The sequence below is a fragment of the Epinephelus fuscoguttatus genome, linkage group LG4 (assembly GCF_011397635.1).
Source record: "Epinephelus fuscoguttatus linkage group LG4, E.fuscoguttatus.final_Chr_v1".
Lineage (NCBI taxonomy): Eukaryota > Metazoa > Chordata > Actinopteri > Perciformes > Serranidae > Epinephelus > Epinephelus fuscoguttatus.
Genome location: NC_064755.1, coordinates 45433788 through 45455253, shown reverse-complemented (window position 1 = coordinate 45455253; position 21466 = coordinate 45433788). Strand labels below are relative to the sequence as shown.

General features: G+C 41.6%; 1 protein-coding gene across 4 annotated transcripts in view; it reads right to left on the bottom strand.

Moving 5' to 3' along the window:
* The window catches only part of cadps2 (Ca++-dependent secretion activator 2), a 335426-nt gene that overhangs the window by 66211 nt on the left and 247749 nt on the right, over nt 1–21466 (bottom strand). For all 4 annotated transcript variants that reach the window (XM_049574196.1, XM_049574198.1, XM_049574197.1 and 1 more), the window contains exons 16-18: nt 20586–20709; nt 19777–19877; nt 6717–6873 (exon numbers count right to left, since the gene is read on the bottom strand). In XM_049574196.1, the coding sequence (XP_049430153.1) occupies nt 6717–6873; nt 19777–19877; nt 20586–20709 (382 nt within the window). The remainder of the gene's footprint in view (nt 1–6716; nt 6874–19776; nt 19878–20585; nt 20710–21466) is intronic.

The following is a 21466-nucleotide window of genomic DNA, read 5'->3' as shown; positions in this document are numbered from 1 at the left end:
AGGCTGGTCTCTCAGGACTTCATTAGTTTTAATTCCTCTCGCTCTGCTCCGTCATGATTAACACTAGCCTTTTTGCCCTCCAGAGAGTAAAAACCAGCCTCCCTCGCAACCGCTCGCCTTCGCATGCTGACAATCAAGTGAGCATTTAAATAATCTACACAACGACTGAGAGATAATAGACTTGTTGAAGAAAATCCTCACAGAGTCGATGAGATGTATTGAGTCACCTGAGATCAGCCGAGCGGCGGGCACTGCGGAGGTTTTGTTGATTTTTCCGAACGATTTAAATATTTTAAAAATGCTGTGAAAAGTTAGAAAAGTCAAGGATTGTTCATATTTTATCATTGTGGGGTTTAGAGAAGGCAACTTGTAAATAAACTTCATATCCTCCAAACCTTTTTATACTCCTGCCCTGTCACCTGAGTATCTCTGTGGGACTGAACTCAAACAAATCTCTTTGTTCTCACTCACAGACATAATTATGAAATCGACGGTTCTGTGTTTCAGCTCCGTCTATTGCCTCATTATGCTCCAATTTAAGTTGACTAATGTTGTGACACTTGGAATAATTACGGCATTAACAGAGGATGGTAATTAGAAAAAATATAAACGATACGAGCCACAAAAAAAGGAGATTTGTGGGTTCTTCACATAATGAAACACTGAGTTTTTTGTTCCCAACAGTGCCCTTGGGCTGTCTGTCTATCTGCCTGCCTGTCTGTTACTGTATTCGAGGTACTTTGGCATCAACCATGTTAAATAACGCCTCACATCTCGCCAATTCTCTGCTGGCGCTGGGACAAAGCCTCGGAGCCGACAGAGGGTTTGGATGAAGGAAACAATGAGATGATTTTTCTCCGGCAGTCAAATGAAATCTTAACCGTGAGACGCCGTTTTATCAGGAAAGGAAATGCTACAACAACCTGAAATACAGCAGCGCGACAATGATGTTTGTCACACTTTAAAGTTTCCACAATTATTTTTCAGGTTTTTCTTGTTGGTTGTTATTTTTTTGGCACCTTTGGAACCTTGAGACGTAGAAAAGCACATTACAAAAATAAGTGGGTGTCCACAAAATGTTTTCGTTCCTCCTGAAATCATGTTGTTTGTTGTGTGGATGTGTTCCAGAAAACCATTTACTATTCATAAAATCCACGGAACAATTCTGAAGGAAGGTGTGAGTGATGAAATCTAATCTCAAATCTTTCTTTATCTTCAGCCTCCATCTTTTATCATCACGAGTGTCAGTGATTTTTGACTGATTGACTTTCTTTAGCTCTGTTTCTCTTTGCACTGTACAGCACTTTGAATCAACTCTTGAGTTTGAGGTGCCGTATAAATAAAGGTAAGTTGACTGATTGATTTAACTGTCCGAGGTCACATGTTGCTCAGCTGTAGGAGCTTAAAAGAAACTAGACAGACACAGGAAAGACGGTCACATAACACATCATGATGTACACATACACAAATTACAAAAGAGACCTCATTTATGATAAAGGCACTCTGTTTTAGCTGCCATGCTTTTTCTATAAATCTTGCCTCCTTATACCAACATATCAGGCTTGGTATGGGACAATAAACTGTTGTATAGCTGATCACCACAAAAAACAGTCACTATAGGTTGATCATGGTAAATTTTTGTTAATTTCATTTCCAGCAGCGCCCACAGAGACTGCTAAAGAACCCAGGCTGTACACACACCAACCTTAACGGTTTATTAGCCTGGCTTTTTAAGATTGTGTGATTGTTTGCTCTTCAACAGAAAAGATGTGTCCAACTGTGATGCAATGAAAATGTTTGTTTCTTATAAACATGTAAGGTAAGAGGGGGCTGGAGCCTATCCCAGCTGACACTGGGTGAGAGGCAGGGTTCACCCTGGACAGGTCACCAGACTATCACAGGGCTGACACATAGAGACAGACAACCATTCACACTCACATTCACACCTACGGACAATTTAGAGTCACCAGTTAACCTGCATGTCTTTGGACTGTGGGAGGAAGCTGGAGCACCTGGAGGAAACCCACGCTGACATGGGGAGAACATGCAAACTCCGCACAGAAGGGCTACATTTGACTATTTAATAGATTTGTTTTGGTCTTTCAGCAACCCGAGGAGAGACTGCATCCAACAATATATTTAATTTTTACTCATTTACTTTGTCAAGTTACTCTGCTGTGTGCACAAGATGAAAACATACATGGTAACCCTTCACAGAAAAACAAACTCAACACATACTGTTTATAATTGATTTATAGTTTGATTTAAGTGTAAATAGTTAACAATTTGAAAGGCAATAAAGTTTCTTCAGGACATGTAATAACGTTCTGTTTGTGCTGAAACTGTTTTAGAGCATCTGAACCGCATTATTACAATAAAAGTTTGTCAAACTTTAACTGTTAATTTAACAGTTCTTCACAAGTTATCTTCCAATTATCACATGAGCCAAAAAGGCAGAAAAACAACTCCTGAAGTTTACTGTCCTCTGACTAAATAAGGAGGAGCAGAGTGAAGACGCTGAGGTGAGACAGGTAGGCAGGTCAGCTGATCGCCTCCCTTATTCGTCCTCAACAACTTTCTCCGCTGTGTTAATTACTTCTCTGCCTGAGCTTGCGAGGTGCCGTTAACCTCGCCTCTTCACAAGCCTTGTCTTCTCTGGCGTCACCGGTGTTAATTAGCGCTCTTAGTGGTGAGACCATGTGCCGTGCCGTATGGGGCATTTCCTCCCAAAGAGATACAGTTTTAGAGGCATGAAAATGAAGGTCAGGCTGTGAGCGGAGAGTATGAAAAGAAACTGAGAGGCATCAGTGAGGAGTCATGGCTGAACGTTGGCTGCAAAAGTAATTCTTGTTTTGAGTGTATTTTTATTCCTGCAGGTGATTCTTACTGTTGGAACTATCTGATTTCTCCACGAGCATCATTTTAAGTTTTAATTTAAAGCTGCAGTCACGTAATGTTCCCTGCTGAAGATGTAAAGACTTTAGAGTGTGCAAAACCTCGTTTGCACCGAGCAGCTGAGTTCAGTTCATTACACATCAGAATGGTTATTTTTGTGTTTCAGCTGAGAGAGGTTAGCCGTGTTTCCACCAACAATTTTGGAACAGGACTTTTAGAACCAAATATAACCCCCACAATGAGGTACGCAGACTCTGGACCCTTATAGCATTCCACTGCAGACAGTACTCTTAAATGTAGGGACTGCACCAGAATGAGGCTCTGCCATGAGAAACGTCTGCACCCCTTTAATCATCCACAGAACGAGGCTGCATGCCGACACTTTCAGAACAAAATAGAACAGGCTGCAGTGAGAGTCTCTCTCCATGGGATATTTAAAAATAGCAGCTTTGTGCATTTAGTCCTTCTCAGGCAAGCTCAGGGGTTTAGTGTTGCTGTAGCCCACAGGAAGTGAGGATTAGAATATATGACCTTATATATTTTTGGCTCAAAGATCCACTCATTACTGAAAGTGTCTGTCATCTTAAAGAGACTATAAGAACTAAAGTAACGGTCAGAGTTGTCATATTGAAACTTAAGACGTGTTGATGGATTCACATCATCACCTCATGCACTGAGTAAGATGCTAAGATGTTACATGAACAACTCTGTTCTATTGGTACCGTCAACAACTTTTCACAATGGAAATGGAAAAATAACCGTTCTAATGTGTGTCGAACTGAACCGGACTGCTTGGTGAAAACGAGGCTGTTGTTTTTTCCTCGCCCCTCTGTTGAGCTACCTAGCCCGCTGATCTGAGAGTCGAAGTTGGAGCTAGAAACAACAAATGCACAAACCCTCCGTTTACAAATATCCCATTGATTGGGACAGAGACTCCAAACACTCCAACCTGTTCTGAAAATGTCTGTAGCAAGACCTGGATGGAGCAGTGACACAGGTCTCATCATCCAGTGACAACCCCACCTACATTTAAGGGTACTGTCTGCAGAGGAAACGCAAAACTGATCTAGGGTTGTAGTAGGTCAATTTCCGTCCAGATCACATACACATTCAAAGGGTACAATACTGAAAATGTTTAGTGGAAACTAGGCCTGGGTATTGGTACTCGATACTTTTAAGGTATCGGCCAAAATAACCCAGCACCAGGAAGCACTGAAACTGCAATGGATCCTTAGCCTGGTTCCAGACCATAGACCCCGCCCACTCAACTGAGTAGGCTTGCATCTCTGGTCTGGCATACTGCAATGAATTTGCGATTTATCTCGTCCAAAAGATGGAAGGACCAATGAACGCCGGGGGTGGGGGCGGGTCTAGCGATTAGCCAATCAGCGCCACGCTGATGTCAAGCTGTACGCCGGTGGGTAACTGGTGAGGATAGCAACAATGGCGACCGCTACAGATCCTACAGACCACATAAACGATGCTATCGAGGTATTTCGCCACTACTCGTGTCAATGGAGGACCAAATTAAGGAAGCTGCTAAACTGGATTTAACAGCGATGCAGCTGGGCGTGCACGACGACGGAGACATTTTAAACGGGCAATGCTCGCTTGTTTTCGGCACCCCCGAGGCATGGACACTAATGACGTCAGATTCTGGGTGAGTCGATCTCTACTGATTGGTTAGGGGAAAATCAAATTCCCTCCTTGTAAATCACCTTCAATGGAGGCAATGTCAGACTGAAGGTTCTGGGAGCTGACACTCAGGCTATTGGATCCTTTTAGAACCCAGATCTGGTAAAAATGACGACTTGTATGGTTTGGCTTGCAGTCAATCACTGCGACTATTTCTCAAGTAAATTCGGCATGTGATTGGCCAACTACCATGAAACTAAATCCATACAGTCTGTGGTGTGGTGATGTTGGACAGAGTTGGCAGTTCAGCAAGCCCAGATGCCACCAAAATGTTCCAAAGTACGGCGATACTACACCAACACATTCTCAACCCAAGATGTCACACATAGCTGCTGCTTTGTCAGTGGCCTTTCATGTCTACATATAGCATGCTACATATCCTCCTGCATTTGCTGTTGACATCCAAGACACCGCAACCAATGCCGGCATGTCAAGAAAAGCACATGGTTAGGATTAGAAATAAACATCATGGTTTGGCTCAACATTCATGTTGGACCCATCCACCCTCCCTCCAGTCAGCTCCTTATATTATGTCATTACTGCCAGCATTTCAACCTGACGCCGTCCAGCAGTGTATCGTACCGCCACGACAAGTGCCGTCCGGCCAACCGGCAGTATAGCAAAACACCACGAAAGGTTTAATCTGGCCGTGTTACAAACTAACGTTGCCTGGCGGCGCATCATACCGTTGCATTGTTGACTTTTGGTGTCAAGTGTCTGACACTGAAGTCACTGACAAAGCAGCAGTATTCGACAACGTCTGAAAGACAACAAGCTGATGACACATCTGTGTCATCTGGTGACATTTTTCACCACCGAATGCTTCCATACACATGATGGGTGTTTAATGAAGTTCTCTCTTTGTATCAGTTTCACTTTAAGGGTACTGGTGCTGTTAATTGCATCGTAATTTTTTAAAGGACACCCGGCCCTGGTGGACACAGGGTTGATGTGTTACAGTGAAGGTGAGAGCAGTGTGAAACTACAAAGAGATTTTTATTGGATTAAGTTTGGATCTTTCACTTTATGATTTCCCACCAGAGAGAAAACTGACAGAATTTAATTTGGAGAAAATCTTACGCCGCTCCGTGTGTGTGTGTGTGTGTGTGTGTGGGACGATCTGACTGCTGCACCCACTTGTTGGTTTGGAGCCCAACAGAAACTGGCAGAGTGAAGCTGTGATTACAGGCAGCAGGAAATTATACACTGAACTGTGTTTGACACTCGGTTGGTCGACGACTCTCAAATCACAGTAAATCTTTTGTGTTGAACTCGACTTGTTAATTTTACACTCAGTAAATGAAACAAGCAGGAGTTAATTCTGACACGTCTGCATGTACAACGACGACTGTAACAAGGCATGTCATCAGAGAAGAGATGATCATATGTTTTGTATAAAAACAGATTGATGAAGACGGAGCCGATGATTCTGGAGATCTGCTCTCATTTTTAAAGCAGCCACGAGGAGTTATGAAACAGTCTCAATTTAAACATCCAGTGTGTAAGATTCAGGGGGATTTAGTGGCGTCTAGCAGTGAGGGTCGCAGATTGCAGGTTAAAATTCCTTCAGTGTTCATTGTTTGGGAGGTTTTTAGCGGGAGCCGAAATATTCACAGAGGTCTCTCCTCTCCAAAACAAACAGACCAGGTGATTTAAACCGGTACAAACACTGAATAAAGCAGTTTAACGTCACAAATCAGTGTTCCTAGCATGTCACAGACGGGCCGCTTGCCCAGTGCCTGCTATGTGTGCTCACCTATCTCTGCAATAGCACTTTTATTTTGAAGTGCCATGCCCCGGTTCCTAGTGAGTAGAGGCAGAACAAGCACAAGTATCCTATCCAAGCTGGCTCTGACAGTCATGTGACCATCGTTTTGCACTTCTGTTGACTGAGGTGAGGCTAGCATGCTCAACAATAATGGACTAGTATATATTCATATTTGTTTTACTTAATCTGAATTAAAAAAGCACTTGCTAAAAATGTGATAATATTTAAGCCCCTGCTGTAGCGTTTGTTCGTTATCATATTTTCATTTTGTGAATTAAAATTGAGGTTTGTCAGGAAAGCTTTGGTACAGCTGAGTCTGACAATGTGTGTCCAACAAGAAAGAAACAATCAGACTCACGGTCAGTTCGCAGGAAGTTGTTGAGGAGCTGGAACAGAGGGAAGCTGTCCCACGAGTCGACAGGCTGGACCTGCAGAGCGGCATCCATGTCGGCTTTGTACAGAGACAGAAACATCTCGGCGTGTTCGGCCATCAGCTCCGGCCACCACGAGAAAGCCTGAGAGACACAGAGAGACGTGACAACACAACAAAGAAAAATGTCAGAGATATTAACAGGAAGTTGTCTTAGGTTGGGTACAATGACACAGGTCTACTGATGCATCTCATGTCTGATCCATCGACACTGTCCTCCCATGATAAATGACATCTGTTCATGATCAAGTGACAAAGCCTTCTAACGGCAGAAGTATTTATGCCTCTTGTTTATCAGGGTCAAGAAAGGAAGACACAGGTGACATTATTACAGAGCGACAGTGTAGGGAGAAGTTTGGGGCGGATCGATGGGTCAACAAAACCTTGGACTTTACTATGCTGTCTGTTTCCCATTTCCAGTCGACAGTTAACACTGGTTTCTTCTCACCGTGACCATGCACACACCCCACCCTTATTCAGTTATTATAACTGTAACCATGATGACACTTCAAATAGGTGAACATTCTCCATGGTCGTTATTTAAGTTTGATTTTAAAGCTGCCCAGAAACACTGTAGGGTGAATGATCTAAATGTCCTTTTCTCAGTGAGCGTGTGGACATGTGGGTGAGGGTAACGGAGGTGGTGAGATGTTTGGATTCTGTTAGGATCTTTCACTGTTTAATTCTCACCAGAAAGAATACTGACAGATGTCCTGCTGATTTAGGCGTTAGATCAGAAAAGGCTTATGTTGTTCTAAAGGTCGTGGATAAACAATGTATTCTGGCTTTTATTTGGTAATCTTGCTGGACAGGTCACGTCTCTGAAGGTCCAATTTGAGGCTCGACGTTTAGGTTTTTTGCTCACTACCATCTTAAGTTACTGGGGCCACCTGATGTTAGTCAACTTCTGTGATGTTATTGCTCCTCCTCCTGAATATGAAAACACGACCTCACTTATTTTTGGAAAGAACACAACAGCGTCCATTTTTGTTGGCAGTTGCTTAGCAGCAGAGTTCTCATGGCAAACCATTTTAACACCAAACGTATCGTGAACTTCACTCCTGCTGCTGAAAACACAAACTGATGAGAGGTGTTAAAGGTTTCTGTGTGGCCTCTATCACTAGTCTGCTTCTTGCCCGGTCACCTGAGGATGACCGGTTTTAGGCAGATTTACACCTGAGTGATACTTTTTCTGTTTCTTTTATTAAACTGACCTCAAAGCTGTGTTCAGTGACATCAAAACGTGCTTGAATCCAACTCCTCACTTCAGCTCTTAAATCACCTTTTTTTGTGTTTCTTTCTCTTCAGAGTGGAGGCTCTGCTACCAGAAGTTGGACTAAGGTGTAGACTATTTAAAATACAAGCAATGAAATCTACACACATGATCTCCATTTATATTAGACCTAAAACCAAATAGTTTAAGGGAGCCAACGCGTTCACCTGGTAGAGTGGCTATGTCTTTGCTGCAGCAGTTGCAGGTTCGTTTCCAACCCACGGCCGTTTGCTGCATGTCATTCCTCTTTCTTTCCCCCTTTCAAGCTACATCTGTCCTATCATATAAAGGCAAAAAAACCCAACAGCTTCACCAGTGATGGTTTAAGTGTGTCCCATTAAATCTAGACATTTTGCATTTTGGATATTCAATGAATTTACGAGACACTTTCACATTAAATGGTCTTTTTCTGTTGATAAAAAAGCAACATTAAATCTAATTTTATATACATCTATGTTTGTCTCCCAAGTTTATTTGTAGACTCATTTATTTATCTTAATTAGTTTGTTGATTTTTTGGGGTGGTGTGTGAGGTTGGTGTATTTGTAAATGGCGTCCTTTGTTTGAAAAAAGAAAAAAAATCACAAATATAATAGGTTGTTTGTCTCTGCAGACAAGTTGCAGTTAGAGTTTACATCTGTGTCGGTCCAGACAATAGCCATGACAGTTGACAAATACTGATGTTGCTGCAAAAAGGTTACAAATGATAAAACATGGACGCCTCACACACATCTTCCCCCGACAGCTCAGAAGATCTATACAATCAGCACAGTTTCAAGATTAGAGTCACCAATTCAGTATCTGACCAAATGTCTCCCCTTCTGTTCCTGAGATATGACGCTGAATAATGGACAGAAAAGTGTTTTATGCAAAACATTTTGATGTCACAGTGAAGTTGACCTTTGACATTTCGGATATAAAATGTCATCACTTTATCATTTTATTCTATTGGAAATTTATATTTTGTCATAATTAATGTATGAATTCTTACATAACGGCCAAAAGCAATTGTTTGAGGTCCCATCAGTTCATCATAGAGTCCAGTTGGACGTTTGTGCCAAGTTTGAGAAAATTCCCTTAAGATGTTCTTGAGATATAACATTCACGAGAATGAGATGGATGCAAAGGCAATGACCTTGACCTTTGACCACCAAAATTCTAATCAGTTCAGCCATGACTCAAAGTGGGTATTTGTGTCAAATTTAAGAAATTCTCTCAAGGCGCTTGCAAGGTCACAATGACCTTGACTTTTGACCACCAAATTCTAATCGGTTCATTGTCGAGTCTGAGAGGATGTTTTTGGCAAAATGTGAAAAAAAAATCTCCCAAGGTGTTCTTGAGTTATTGTGTTCACAAGAATGAGACTGATTAGGTCACAGTGACCTTGACCTTTGACCAAATCATATCAGTTCATCCTTTCAGTCCAATTGGACGTTTGTGCCAAATTTGAATAAATACTATCAAGCGTTCTTGAAATGTTCATGAGAATGAGACAGAGGGATGGATGACCAGAAAACATAATGCCAGCATGGAGGCATAAAACTAGATACAAGTAATTTATACGACTTAAATGTAAATAAAACTGAATAAAATAAAATAAACCTTTTTTGATGTCATAAAAAAGAGCAGTGGACTCTTTTACGTAGGCAGCATATGTTACTGACATAATGTGTGTCTAATGTGTCATAAATGTCTCAATGACCAAAACATCTTGATCTGGTTACGAGAGGCGACCTGTTAAAAGCTGCAGAAATCTAAATAAATGGAGGCAGACAAAGATATATTCAGCTGCTGTTACTGCTACCTGCTACTAAAGTGAAAAAGAAGGGAATAAAAGCACAAAGGTGCCGCTGCATCCCGGCTGTGTGGCTCTCCAGCGGACAGAGATCAGCCCGCTCAGGTGACGACTAAAGGACATCTGAGACAAAAGTACAACTAGCCTTGAATCAAATGCTGATGCACTGAGGTCGATATTTGTGTACGAATGAGAGATAGGAAGCAGAGATGTAAGACGGGGAAAAAGAGAAACGACACTGCAGCGTCTTGTTCTCGTGGCCTTGTAGGACGACTTCTCAGGTCTTTCAAAACGCGCCTTTTCAGTTTCCTTTTACTGACAACAAACAGCATAAAACCAGCCTGACGATTCCTCAACACTCACAACTCTTTCTTTCTCAAGACATCGATTTCAATAATGGCTGACTGTAAATAAATGCTGCTCTCAGTCCATCAAGGAAGACAAAGACAGAGACAAGAAGGCAGCACAGGATTCAAAGAAAGGAGGGTGAGATGGAGAGAAACAAGGACGACAGCGGAGGAAAGGAAAATTAGAAGAACTGCTAAAGTAGGAAAGGAGGATGAGATATGGGAAGAATAGAAGGCGATAAAATATGAATCAAAGAAAAAAAGGGGAAAAGAAGAGTGAACAAATCAGGACTGAAAGAAAGGTGGGTAAAGAAAAGCAAGTACAGAAATGATGGAGGGAAGAAAGAAAAGAAAGTGGACGAAAGGGCAAGAATAATTGAAAGACGATTAAGATAAAGAGAACAAATGATGACAAATGGAGGGACTGAGTAGAAAAGGAAGAAAGAAGGGAGGTAATGTGAAAAAGGAAAATATGGAATGAAGAAGGAAACAAAAATGAACGAGGGAGGACTGGAGGAAAGTAGGGAAGAAGAGAGAAGAAGGGAGGAAAGGAAAATGGATAATAAGAAGCAAGGAAAGAAAAGACAAAGAAAGAAAGAAAGAAAGAAAGAAAGAAAGAAAGAAAGAAAGAAAGAAAACTGAACTGGAATTTGGAGTGTTTGGAAAAGGGTGATAGCATGAAGGGAAGAAAGAAAAGGGGATGAAAGTAAGGAATAATTAAGGTAAAAAAGAGTAGTAAAAAAACAAAAAGGCAGAAGCAAAGAAAGACAGGAAGAAATATGCTAAAGAATGAAGAAAAACAAATGAAAGAGTGAACAAGAGGACTACAATTAGAAGAATGAAATAAAGGATAAAATAAAGAGGAACTTAAGAAAAAAGAAGTGACGTCAAACCATGAAAAAGGGATGACGAGGGAGGACTGGAAGGGGGGAATGAGAGAAAATGATACAGTAAAGACACAGAAACAGAAAAATCAAGGAAAAAAGGAACAATGTACGAGGAAGGGCATTGACAAATGAATGCAAGGAGCAAAAAACAAAAGATGAAGGTGACAAGGTCTTTTCAGAATACACTTCTGTCTTCAGTGCAGTTTCTGCTCGTCAGACACAAACAGTCTTTTTCAAAATAAACTCAGAACATCGCTTATGTTTAGGTCAAGTTTAGGAAAAAACCTCATGGTCTGGCTCGACATTATTATGGGAAGCGAACTCCGAGCTCCTTCCAGCTCCCTTAAGTTACGTTGTTTTCCAGCGGCATTTCAAAGTGAAATAGTCCAGTGCAACACATTCTCAGTCCGACCGCATCACATATTGACGTGCTTGGTCATGGACTTTCCACGTCCACATGCAACATGCAAGGTACCCTGGGTGAGTTGGTTGTTGTTCTGGGACACAGTGTCAAGTTATCGTCTTTCAAAATACACTTTAGCTTTCACGTACAGTCTCTTTCTAAATAAAAGCAGTACTTCGGGACAACGACGCAAATTGAGTTTTTGTTTCCTCCACCAACCAACTTGTTGGTTGGGTTTCAGATAAAAGAACAGGGTTTGGCTTTAGAATCTTATGGGACACGAACACAGCTCTCTGGGGTGAAAGTCCGTGTTTGTTTGACCCATCCACCACCCCTCCCACGTGCTCCACTCTGGCATTCACCTCCTTTACTTTTGTCCTTTTCCCACCGCGTTTCCCCCTGACGCCGCTGGGTGCGGTTAAACTATAACAGCACCCAGCGGCGAACTGCCTTTTTTAACGCTGGTTTCTGACGCCGCAAGTCACTGCCCAAGCACCGGATTTCGACAACGTCCTTTTGAGACCAGGCTCGTCCAGTGGTGTATCATAAAGCCGAGAGAGGGCGGCTTCTCTTGTTGGTGTCTGACGCTGAAATTACTGACTAAGCAGCGTTATGTGACAACACTGGAATGAGAACGGGGTGGAAAGAAAGAGGAAAAATGGACAAATGAAGGGAGAAAATGTGAATGGTAAAAAAGGGAAGAATGACGAGAAAGGAAAGGATGGAAGAAGGGAAAAAAGAAAGTAGGGAACAAAAACAGGGAAAGGAAACAAAAGGTAAACAAGAACAAAAGTATGAAAGTGGAAGGGAGGAGCAGAGGAGAAGGAAAAAAGAGTTATTAAGGCAGTAAGACTGGAAAAAGAAAGTACGAAAGGAAGGATAAAGGAACAAGGAAGAGCAGGAAGGAGGGAAGGATTGAGAAACAAAGAACAAAAGACGAGATAGTCAAAGAGGAGAAAAAGGAAGGACAGGACTACAAATGAACAAAGGAAAGACAGAGGCTGAAAACAAAAGGTAGAGATACAAACAACAACATGGGAGTGAGGAGAAAACAAGAGAATAAAGATCAGCGAGGAGGATAGAGGGAGGAAAGAAAGGAATGACCGAAGGAGAAACGGAGGCTCCAGCCTGTTTACATCTAAAACATTCCCTTATTTTATTAAGAGAAGAAGAGCGGCGGTGCTGTAAAGGGCTAATGTGTGTATTGTACCACCAAGGACACCCAAGTCTCCATGTCGTCCCTTCAGCACAGGACAAAACGTGTGAAAGCGTCATGACTGAATATCGTCCACATTGTTGAGAGAGGTGAAGGAGAGTGTTTGTGCAGCGACGGTGAGGGACAACTGTCAAAACTGGGATGTAAGAGACCCTTTGAAAAATAGTTCCTGTTCACGGCTGCACAACAACCCAAAAATGGGAAATAACTTGGATTTTTTTCTCTGCTGCCTGAGTTTGTGTGCTGTTTTAGTTTTACTACAACTCAAATATTAATGTCTTTTTGAAGCCTTTTCTTCTTTATTAGTCCTCATTTCTGATCCACAAACAACCTGAGGATAAAACCTTTAGAGCAGATATTTATGTCACCATTCAGTGATAAAAATCCTTTGAACTGTCAGATGAACCCAGGTGTTAGTAGGTGATCTGACTGGATCTTGGCTATCGCATTGGATCAAATCTTGAAAATGATTGTTAAGAAGAAAAAAAAAAAAAAAAAAAACTGAGAAAAAGTATTCCAAAATTGGATTAGATTATGATTTGGATCAAACCTTCAGTATGTTGTTCAAAACTGGACACCTTTCATCCAGAAACACAGGATTATCTGGTCCCGGCAGAAGGCTGGATGTGAACAGATATTTAAACATGTATTTATATTTTGCACTTGCTTTGATTAGATAAAGCATACATCAGGCTGCCTATCAAGCCTTTCAGTGCAGTAATTTTAACAAAAAAGGATCATGTCCCCATAAAATAACCCCCCAAATGGCTGTCAATATTAATTGATATTAATTAAATAATATTGGTGAAAGTAAAGAGGAATGTGACATCTGAAGTGTAAATGCAGGCGTTCAAATGAGACCTCAATCCTCAAATCAGAGTGCAGAGCAGGTGAAACAGCATCACCCAAAAGTAACAATTAAATGTTGAATGATCGAAACCACAAATTAAAAAAAATAAAGATGTGGATGTTGCTGCAAATAAATTACACATTCTAAAATATAGATGCTTCACACACATCGTCCCCACGGGCAGCACAGACGATCTATGAGGTGGACACCCAAGATTAGTGTCACCCCTTCAGCATCTGACCAAATGTCTTCCCTGACGTTCGGTAACGGCCAAAAGTATTTTTGCAGAATATTATGACGTCACAGTGAAGTTGACCTTTGACCTTTTGAATATAAAATGTCACAACTTCATCATTTTATTCTATGAGACATTTATATTTTGTCATAATTGGTGTATGAATTCTTGTGTTGTGGCTAAAAACAATTTTTTGAGGTCTCATCAGGTAGATCTGCGCCACGTTTGAGGAAATTCCCTTAAGGGGCTCTTGAGATATCGCGTTCACGAGAATGAGACAGTTAAATTTATCATTTTCTTCTATGAGACATTTTTGTGAGGTTTTGTCATAATTGGAATAAGAATCCTGCGGTCATGGCCAAAAACTGCTTTGTGAGGTCACAGTGACATCTGACGTTCGACGATCAAATTCTAATCAGTACATCGAGTCCAAATGGACGTTTGTGCCAAATTTCAGGAACTTCCCTCATGGTGTTCTTGAGATGTTGTGTTCACAAGAATGAGACAAACTCTTTGATCACCAAAATCGAATCAGGTCATCACTGAAAGTGGACATATGTGCCAAATTTAAAGAAACTCCCTTCAGGTGTTTTAGAGATATCGAGGACAGATGTACCACTCGAAAACATAATGCCTCCAGCATGGACGCTGTCCCAATAAAATAATCCCCCAAATAGCTGTCAATGTTTATAAATATTAATTTGATAATACTGGAAAAAATAAAGTGAAACATTTGAAATAATGTACATCAGGCCTCAATCCCCAAATCACAGTGCAGAGCAAGTGGAGCATCGAGGGCAGATCAGCAAAAAGTTACAATTAAATTTCCAACAACAAAGAACCAAACTACCAACAAATAAATGAAATAATAAACACGCTAAATTATCCTGATTGTGTGGCATTAATAAGCCCAGGTTACACTGCATTATAACCAAGACAGTGAGGAGAAGACGGGGGATCAAATGATTCTGTATGGTAAGAGCAATAATTCCTCCTCAGAACATTAATACATCATCTAACAAACATGAAAACTACAATAATTGCTACAACTTTGTGTTTTAAAGATGATTTTCTCTAGACAAACTGATATATGACTCACAACTGACTCATAATTTTATAATCACAGCAAATCATTCAGCCCTTTGTGCATCTAAGCTTAACAAACCCTTCTGTATTAATGGAGAAGATTTTTAACAATCCGATGGCCATGAAACTCGTTAATTAACACACAACAAAGATAACACACAGATGGGAGGTGGTGACGCACGGAGAACAGGTTCTGATGGAGCTCTGGATCCAACAAACCAGCAGCGACACAACAAAAACACAAACACGAGTGGAGGGTGACTGAAACATTCACACAGCAAACTTACCTCTCGTCCCTTCCCGTGGTGGAAAACAAAAAGAGAAACAGAGAGGACAGACAGTCAGATATACAAGAACATGTTCAATGTGATCTTCAATCCCTGCCTATTGTACGCGTCTGCAAACCACTAATATCTAACACTTGTGTGTTTCATCCGCATCATATTAAAGTTTCTTGAGTGACGTAGTGTATGAGGTGAATTTGTTATGTGTGGTGGAGGGGACTGTGGATGGAAGGTCACCGAGGTGAGATGCATGGCAAGCTGCAGACCACTGCACACGACCAACAAACAAAGGTTACCAGGTTGTTACCACTGCTGTGTTTCTAGCAGCTTTTTATGCACCAAATTTGGGTGGTTGTAGGCAGCATGTGACTTTCTTTCCAGCAGCTTTTCAGCTTGTTTGTGTTTTTTAATGGACCCAGTGCTGTTTTTCCAACGGCTTGTCAGCTCCAAAACGCAGGTGTTTTTGGGGGACTTAGGGCTTTCTTTCAAGCGGCTTTTCAACCCCAAACATGGGTGCTTTTTAGGGACCCAAGGGCTTTCTTTTCAGTGCCTTTCCGCCCCCTTTTCAAACCCAAAACACAGGTATTTTTTCAGGGACCCTGGGCTGTCTTTCCAGCAGATTTTCAGCCCCCACATGAATGTTCTTTAGAGTCCCGCTGCTTTTTTCCAGTGGCTTTTTAGCCCCCAAACATGGTTTTTTTTAGGGACCCATGACTGTTTTTTTCAATGGCTTTTAAGCTCCGATACATGGAGCTTTTCTAGGGACCTGCTGCTGTTTTTGCTGTGGCTTCCAGCCTCCAAATGTGGGTGGTTTTAAGCAGCCTGTGGCTTCTTTCCTGTGGCTTTTCAACCCCCAAACATGGTTGTTTTTTAAGGACCCATGGCTTACTTCAAGTGTCTTTCCAGCCCTCCAAACACAGGTAATTCTAGGGACTTTCTGCTGTTTTATCCGGATCTTTTCAGCCCCCAGAGATGTGTTTTTTCAGGGACCCAGGGCTTTCTTTCCAGTGGCTGTTCAGCCCCCAAGCATGGGATAGGAAACCCTCCCTGTATTTCCAGCGGGGATGGTACCATAAAAAGTGGTTGTTTTTTTACAACGGCATTGTTGCGTTTCCAGTGCAGGTGCCTCCAAAATAGGGTATTTTAATCCAACATATTGTCTTTTCCTAACCATAAGTGTTTTTTGCTCCACTACATCTTACCCACAGCGTTGTGAAAACGTAAAGCTTCAAAGTTATCTGCAACATGGTAATGTACAAATGTAACGCATCACTGGTTTACAGAAACGTACAAGGCCAACATTTATTCTGGTGACTGAGCTGCTGCAGTAGTTGCACTGGATGGTCCCAGTCCCCTGATGGTGAACTACACCTTCACCTTTATTTCACTGTTGAGTGCATTCTCAAACTTTTTGATCCCTGGATTTTAAATGTTGTGTATTAATGTGTGTGTGTGTGTGTGTGTGTGTACTTAGTTTGTTTGTGATAGAAACTTTGAACGTCTCCCTTCACTCAAAACACGTGTTGTGCTTGTTGTTCTTTTGCTGTGACGTTTGAGCTTCACTGTGCAGAATGATGTTTGTTTTCACACAGATCTGCTGAAGGAGCAAAGTTTCTCGGAGCTCATCTTTGACACATGGGTGTATCTGTGGAATTATGTGACATCGCAACAAGTCTGAGGCCAATCAGGGTTAGGTATGAAACTTACACATGTGTGATGTGCAAAGTTGAAACCACCAGAGCGCAAAGTCAAAGAGAAGAAGGACACATCTTGTGTCCGGCAGTTGAACTTTTGAAATGAACAACATTCACTCATTTTTCAGTGTGTGAAGAATAAAAGTAATTAAGAAAACGTCAAACGAGATAATTCCTTCATACCAGACAGAAATTATTATCTGATGCAGAATATTAAACATGTCTGGAGGACTCTTCACTTTGACATCATCCTGATCAAACACTGACAACAAAATAAACAAGAGAACGTTGTTGACGCTGACAGTAACCGAGTAAACAATTATGATCCATCTCTAAATTTAAGCTGTGACAGCTTGTGGCGTCGCTCTGACAAAAAGCCTCTAATTTGTAGTTAACATCACATCTGAAGCTCGGAGCAGAGATCCACCGGTCACCATGGCAGCGGCAGAGCGTGTTATTAATAGCTCAGAAACAGATGCCTGAGCGCCACGCTGCCACTTAGGGCCGATCAAACCGCCACGTCTCAACACCTATGATTGATCAGTTTTACACCGTGGCGAATGAAGGCCGCCTGCATATGGGCCGTGGGCGTTGTTTTCATCGTGCCTCCGACGCAGATTTCAATGCAGCGACGCCACTTGCCGTGTCATCTGCCACTTTAGCGCGAGCGCTGCCAACAGAGGCAAAGTAAGAAAATGGACAGTGCTGCGAAAAGTGATCAAAAACATTAATGAAATGATCAAGTGACTCTTTGCTGCTGTCACGCAGAGAGAGAAAAACACAACATAGTTTCTGCTGAAATTCAAAGGAAGACAAGAGTTTCAGAATTAAACTGCTGTAATAAAACAGATGCAAACAAGACGCAGAAGAATTGTTTTTCTTCAGCGAGTCCGCTGCTCACAACACATATATAAGTTATCCTACCCTGATGCTACAGCAAATATTTACCCTCTCAAATGTCACTTTATTGGACTGATGGTTTAATCCAAGGGTTTCAGACATAAGTCAGGTTCACCGCCTTTCACGAGTTGTTAAAAACATATATATGGTTTATGCACATGTTGTTGAGAATGCGGATGAATTGAAATTCATGCTGTTATCAAATGGCACAAAGGTATCAACTGATCTCAACTGCTCATGGGGCTGACACTGAGATGGTCATAACATATAAGTATTATTTTTGATCAGAACTCATCATTCAAACGACTCATTTAAAACCTTGTGTCCAAGTTTCTTTTCCAGGAATATATGAACAGCTCAGAATTACAGCAGCAGAAAATAAGAAGTATGTAAAAGTATAAGAATGAAAATATGCTGAGTGTGTAAAGTGTGTAAAGAATGTTCAGCTATGTGCATTATGCTATGATACAATGTGCTAATTTTCTATTCACTTGGCACTTAATACTAATTTTGTTTCTATGTTTGTGTGAGTATGAGCCCCCTCACAGGTGCTGACCTATACACAGGAGGAGGAGCAGGAGAGAGCGTGGCTGACTGGGAGCACACAGCTTTTGACCATGCTGTTGCTGGCTCCACTCCCCTTATGATTTATCAATTAAGTTCATTTATATCTGTTGTTTTTATTTAACTAAGGCAGAAAATACATGTAACCACTTAATGGCTGGAATAAATCTAGTTCCCCCCAGTCATCACCCATATGTGTATAATACTACAATGTACAACACATCATTTACATGAGTGGGAATGAGAATAAGAAATACAAACAACATGTGCAACATATGTTAAATGTACCTTCATCAGTGGGCAGAATAAATCCTGTTTCTCCCAGCAGGCAGGAGACATTTGATTTCAGCAACTTCTTTTTACCTTTACTGGGATACACTCCATGAATGCACCTTACCAGTGCCTAAAGAAGGTGGAAACTGTAGACTATAGTGCATTACATTTTATTATTGGCAATGGCGACTGCGTACGTCCCTGTACACTGTATGCTGCTGCTGAATGGCCTTCTCTGTACGTCTGCAGACTTTCATATTTGGCTGGTGTTTATTTATAAACCCCTGCTTGGGTTGTTTCCGTCTCATCTGTGTATGTACATGTTTAAGAACTAAAATCAGTACAGCAACAATAATCTGGATTTAAACTTTTTTGTGGATTTAAACTGGATGTTGTCTTTGCTCATTTGTGGATTGTGACAGTTGTATTTGTTTGCTTATGTTTATGCCGCCCTCTTCACCAGATCGCGCTTGAAAAGGAGAATTTAATCTCAACAAGACTTGTAACAGGTTAGATAAAACGTAGAGGTAACTGCTGAACAAAATGCCAAACAGCGACGTAATGACGCTCAGTCAGATGTGGTCACTTGTTTGCATGTTCCTGTTTGCTCTTGGCTTTTTGTGTAAAGTAACGATGTGCTAAACCCTTCCTATGTGTACCTGATATTGTAAAACCTGTTGCCTTCACTGTCTAATTTGTTCTGGAGCTGATCCTCTCTCATAGCTACGATGCTGCTCTGCATGTTTAGCAGATTGTATTCTGAGGGAGAAAAACCTTTCTTTTTGCACCTGAGACAGGAAACATTCAGATTAAACTCCACGGAAAGAAAACATTAGTTGTCGACTTCTCTCGTCTCCAAGAAACACTTTGGTGTAAGTATGCCTGATGCTGCCATTTTGCAGCCTTGCCAAAATGTTAAATGGCAACTTTAAGATAAAAGACTGGAGAAAATCAAAAGTGGGATGGGAACTGAAATCAGTGTCAGTTTCAGGGTGGGGGGCTTATAAAACTGTTACAGGCCTCCAGGCTTCAAAAGAAAGTTCCCAAGTGTACTTTAATATAATAACTTGTGTCTCTACAGGTTTATTGAAACAATAACTGCTGTAACTATGCAGGACGGTGAGGTTACATTCAGGACCTTTCAGCTGAAACAAACTGTGCAGATAATCATCAATAACTCACCTCGGAGTGATGTTCGTCGTTCTGCTGCAGGACTTCGATACAGAGCTCTCCCAGTCGCATCATGTCCTCTAGTCTTTTCTCCGGAGCTGCCTGAGTGTCCACTGCAGGTCCCAACACAGCAGGAGACACCCAGGATAGAAGAAGAAGATGATACACTTTATTAATCCTCGAGGGGAAATACAATGCTTTCCCTGGGTTTTCATAAACACACAGGCCTGCCCATGGACAGGCGCCCCGAGCAGGACATGACCCTCTGCCTCCCAAACCTAAGTCCCTTTGGACTGAGCTACTGCCACCCAGCTGAATCCTGACAGTAGTTGTGTGTTGGCTGTTTGTGTGTCCCGACCTTTGTGATAATGAATCCTACGAGTTTAAAAACTGGGCTTGTCCAGGATTTGAACCCTGGACCTCTCACACCCAAAGCGAGAATCATTCCCCTAGACCAATGACCCTTAAAAACACTTGGTTAATATACGACTCCATTTCCCATAATCCTCAGCTAACTGTTTGCTGCCCCATGAAATCATACTGTTCACAGCAAATGCTGCTGAAGCCTTTTTAATGATCCCGTGAATTTCCTTTAGCGCCACCCTTCAGACAAACAGGGCACTGAGTCCTGTGTCTGGACTCAAACAAGGGACGTTGTGGTTCTGGATTCAGGCATCCTTTATCAGGTCTGTTTAGAAAATCGTTTGTTTAGTTCCCAGGTATTTTTTATCCGCAGACTACTAAAACACTGACGTGGACTCATGTATACAGAGAACTGAAGTGACATCTGAATGACGAACAGAAAATCCATAAACTCTCACCCTTGATCTGAGCGTACTCGATCAGCTGACCGTAGTTGATTCGAGCTGCGTTTTCCAGACACTTCTGCACCAGTTTCTTCATCTCCTCTGGAGGAACAGGTGTGGTGATGTCCTTCATCAAAACCTGACACGACACAAACAACAGCCATCATGTCACTGAGGTTCAAACAGTTCAGAGACACAGAACAGACACCTGATTCTCTTATAAGCCCAAAGTTAACAAGTGTCTCAAGAGCAGGAAATCACCTCTAACTGGCCAAAAATTCTCAGTGACACAAGTCTGGTCCTACTTTAGGTCTTGGAGGAAAAGCATTTGATCAACTTTACTAACTTCCCTCCTCTCTCTGAGAGCTCCAGAGGTGTACTAACTGGTTAGGAGCTGCGGGAGATGGTGTTCAGGTAGAGACAAGCGTGCACATTTATGTTTGATCTCTATGAGCTTAAAATGAAATCATTTTTATGGATCTTATGTGGGATACAAAATGGAGCGCCCTCTCCACATAAACCCAGATCCTCAACCTCAAATAACCTGACTTTATACTTCACTACATAACAAAGGGAAGTATCATACTTTGTTTTCAGTTTCTGATGACATGTGGTCAGGGTGGAGTTATGCTGGGATTTATGTGAGGTCACCAGTAACAATGTTAAAGCTGCTGACTTGTCCTGCAACAAAACTGGCAACAAGGACCTCACAAACCTGGAAAATTATTAGCATTATTTTGTGAAACAAGATAATAACCTACAATATGCACATGCAATTTTAAAAAAAGTCATCTGTCCGGACTTTGGGAGCTCCATAATTTAACACATTAAAGGGTCCATCACGAATAACGAGTGCTTTTATGATAAATCAAAGATGTGCTGATAAAAGTGTTGGA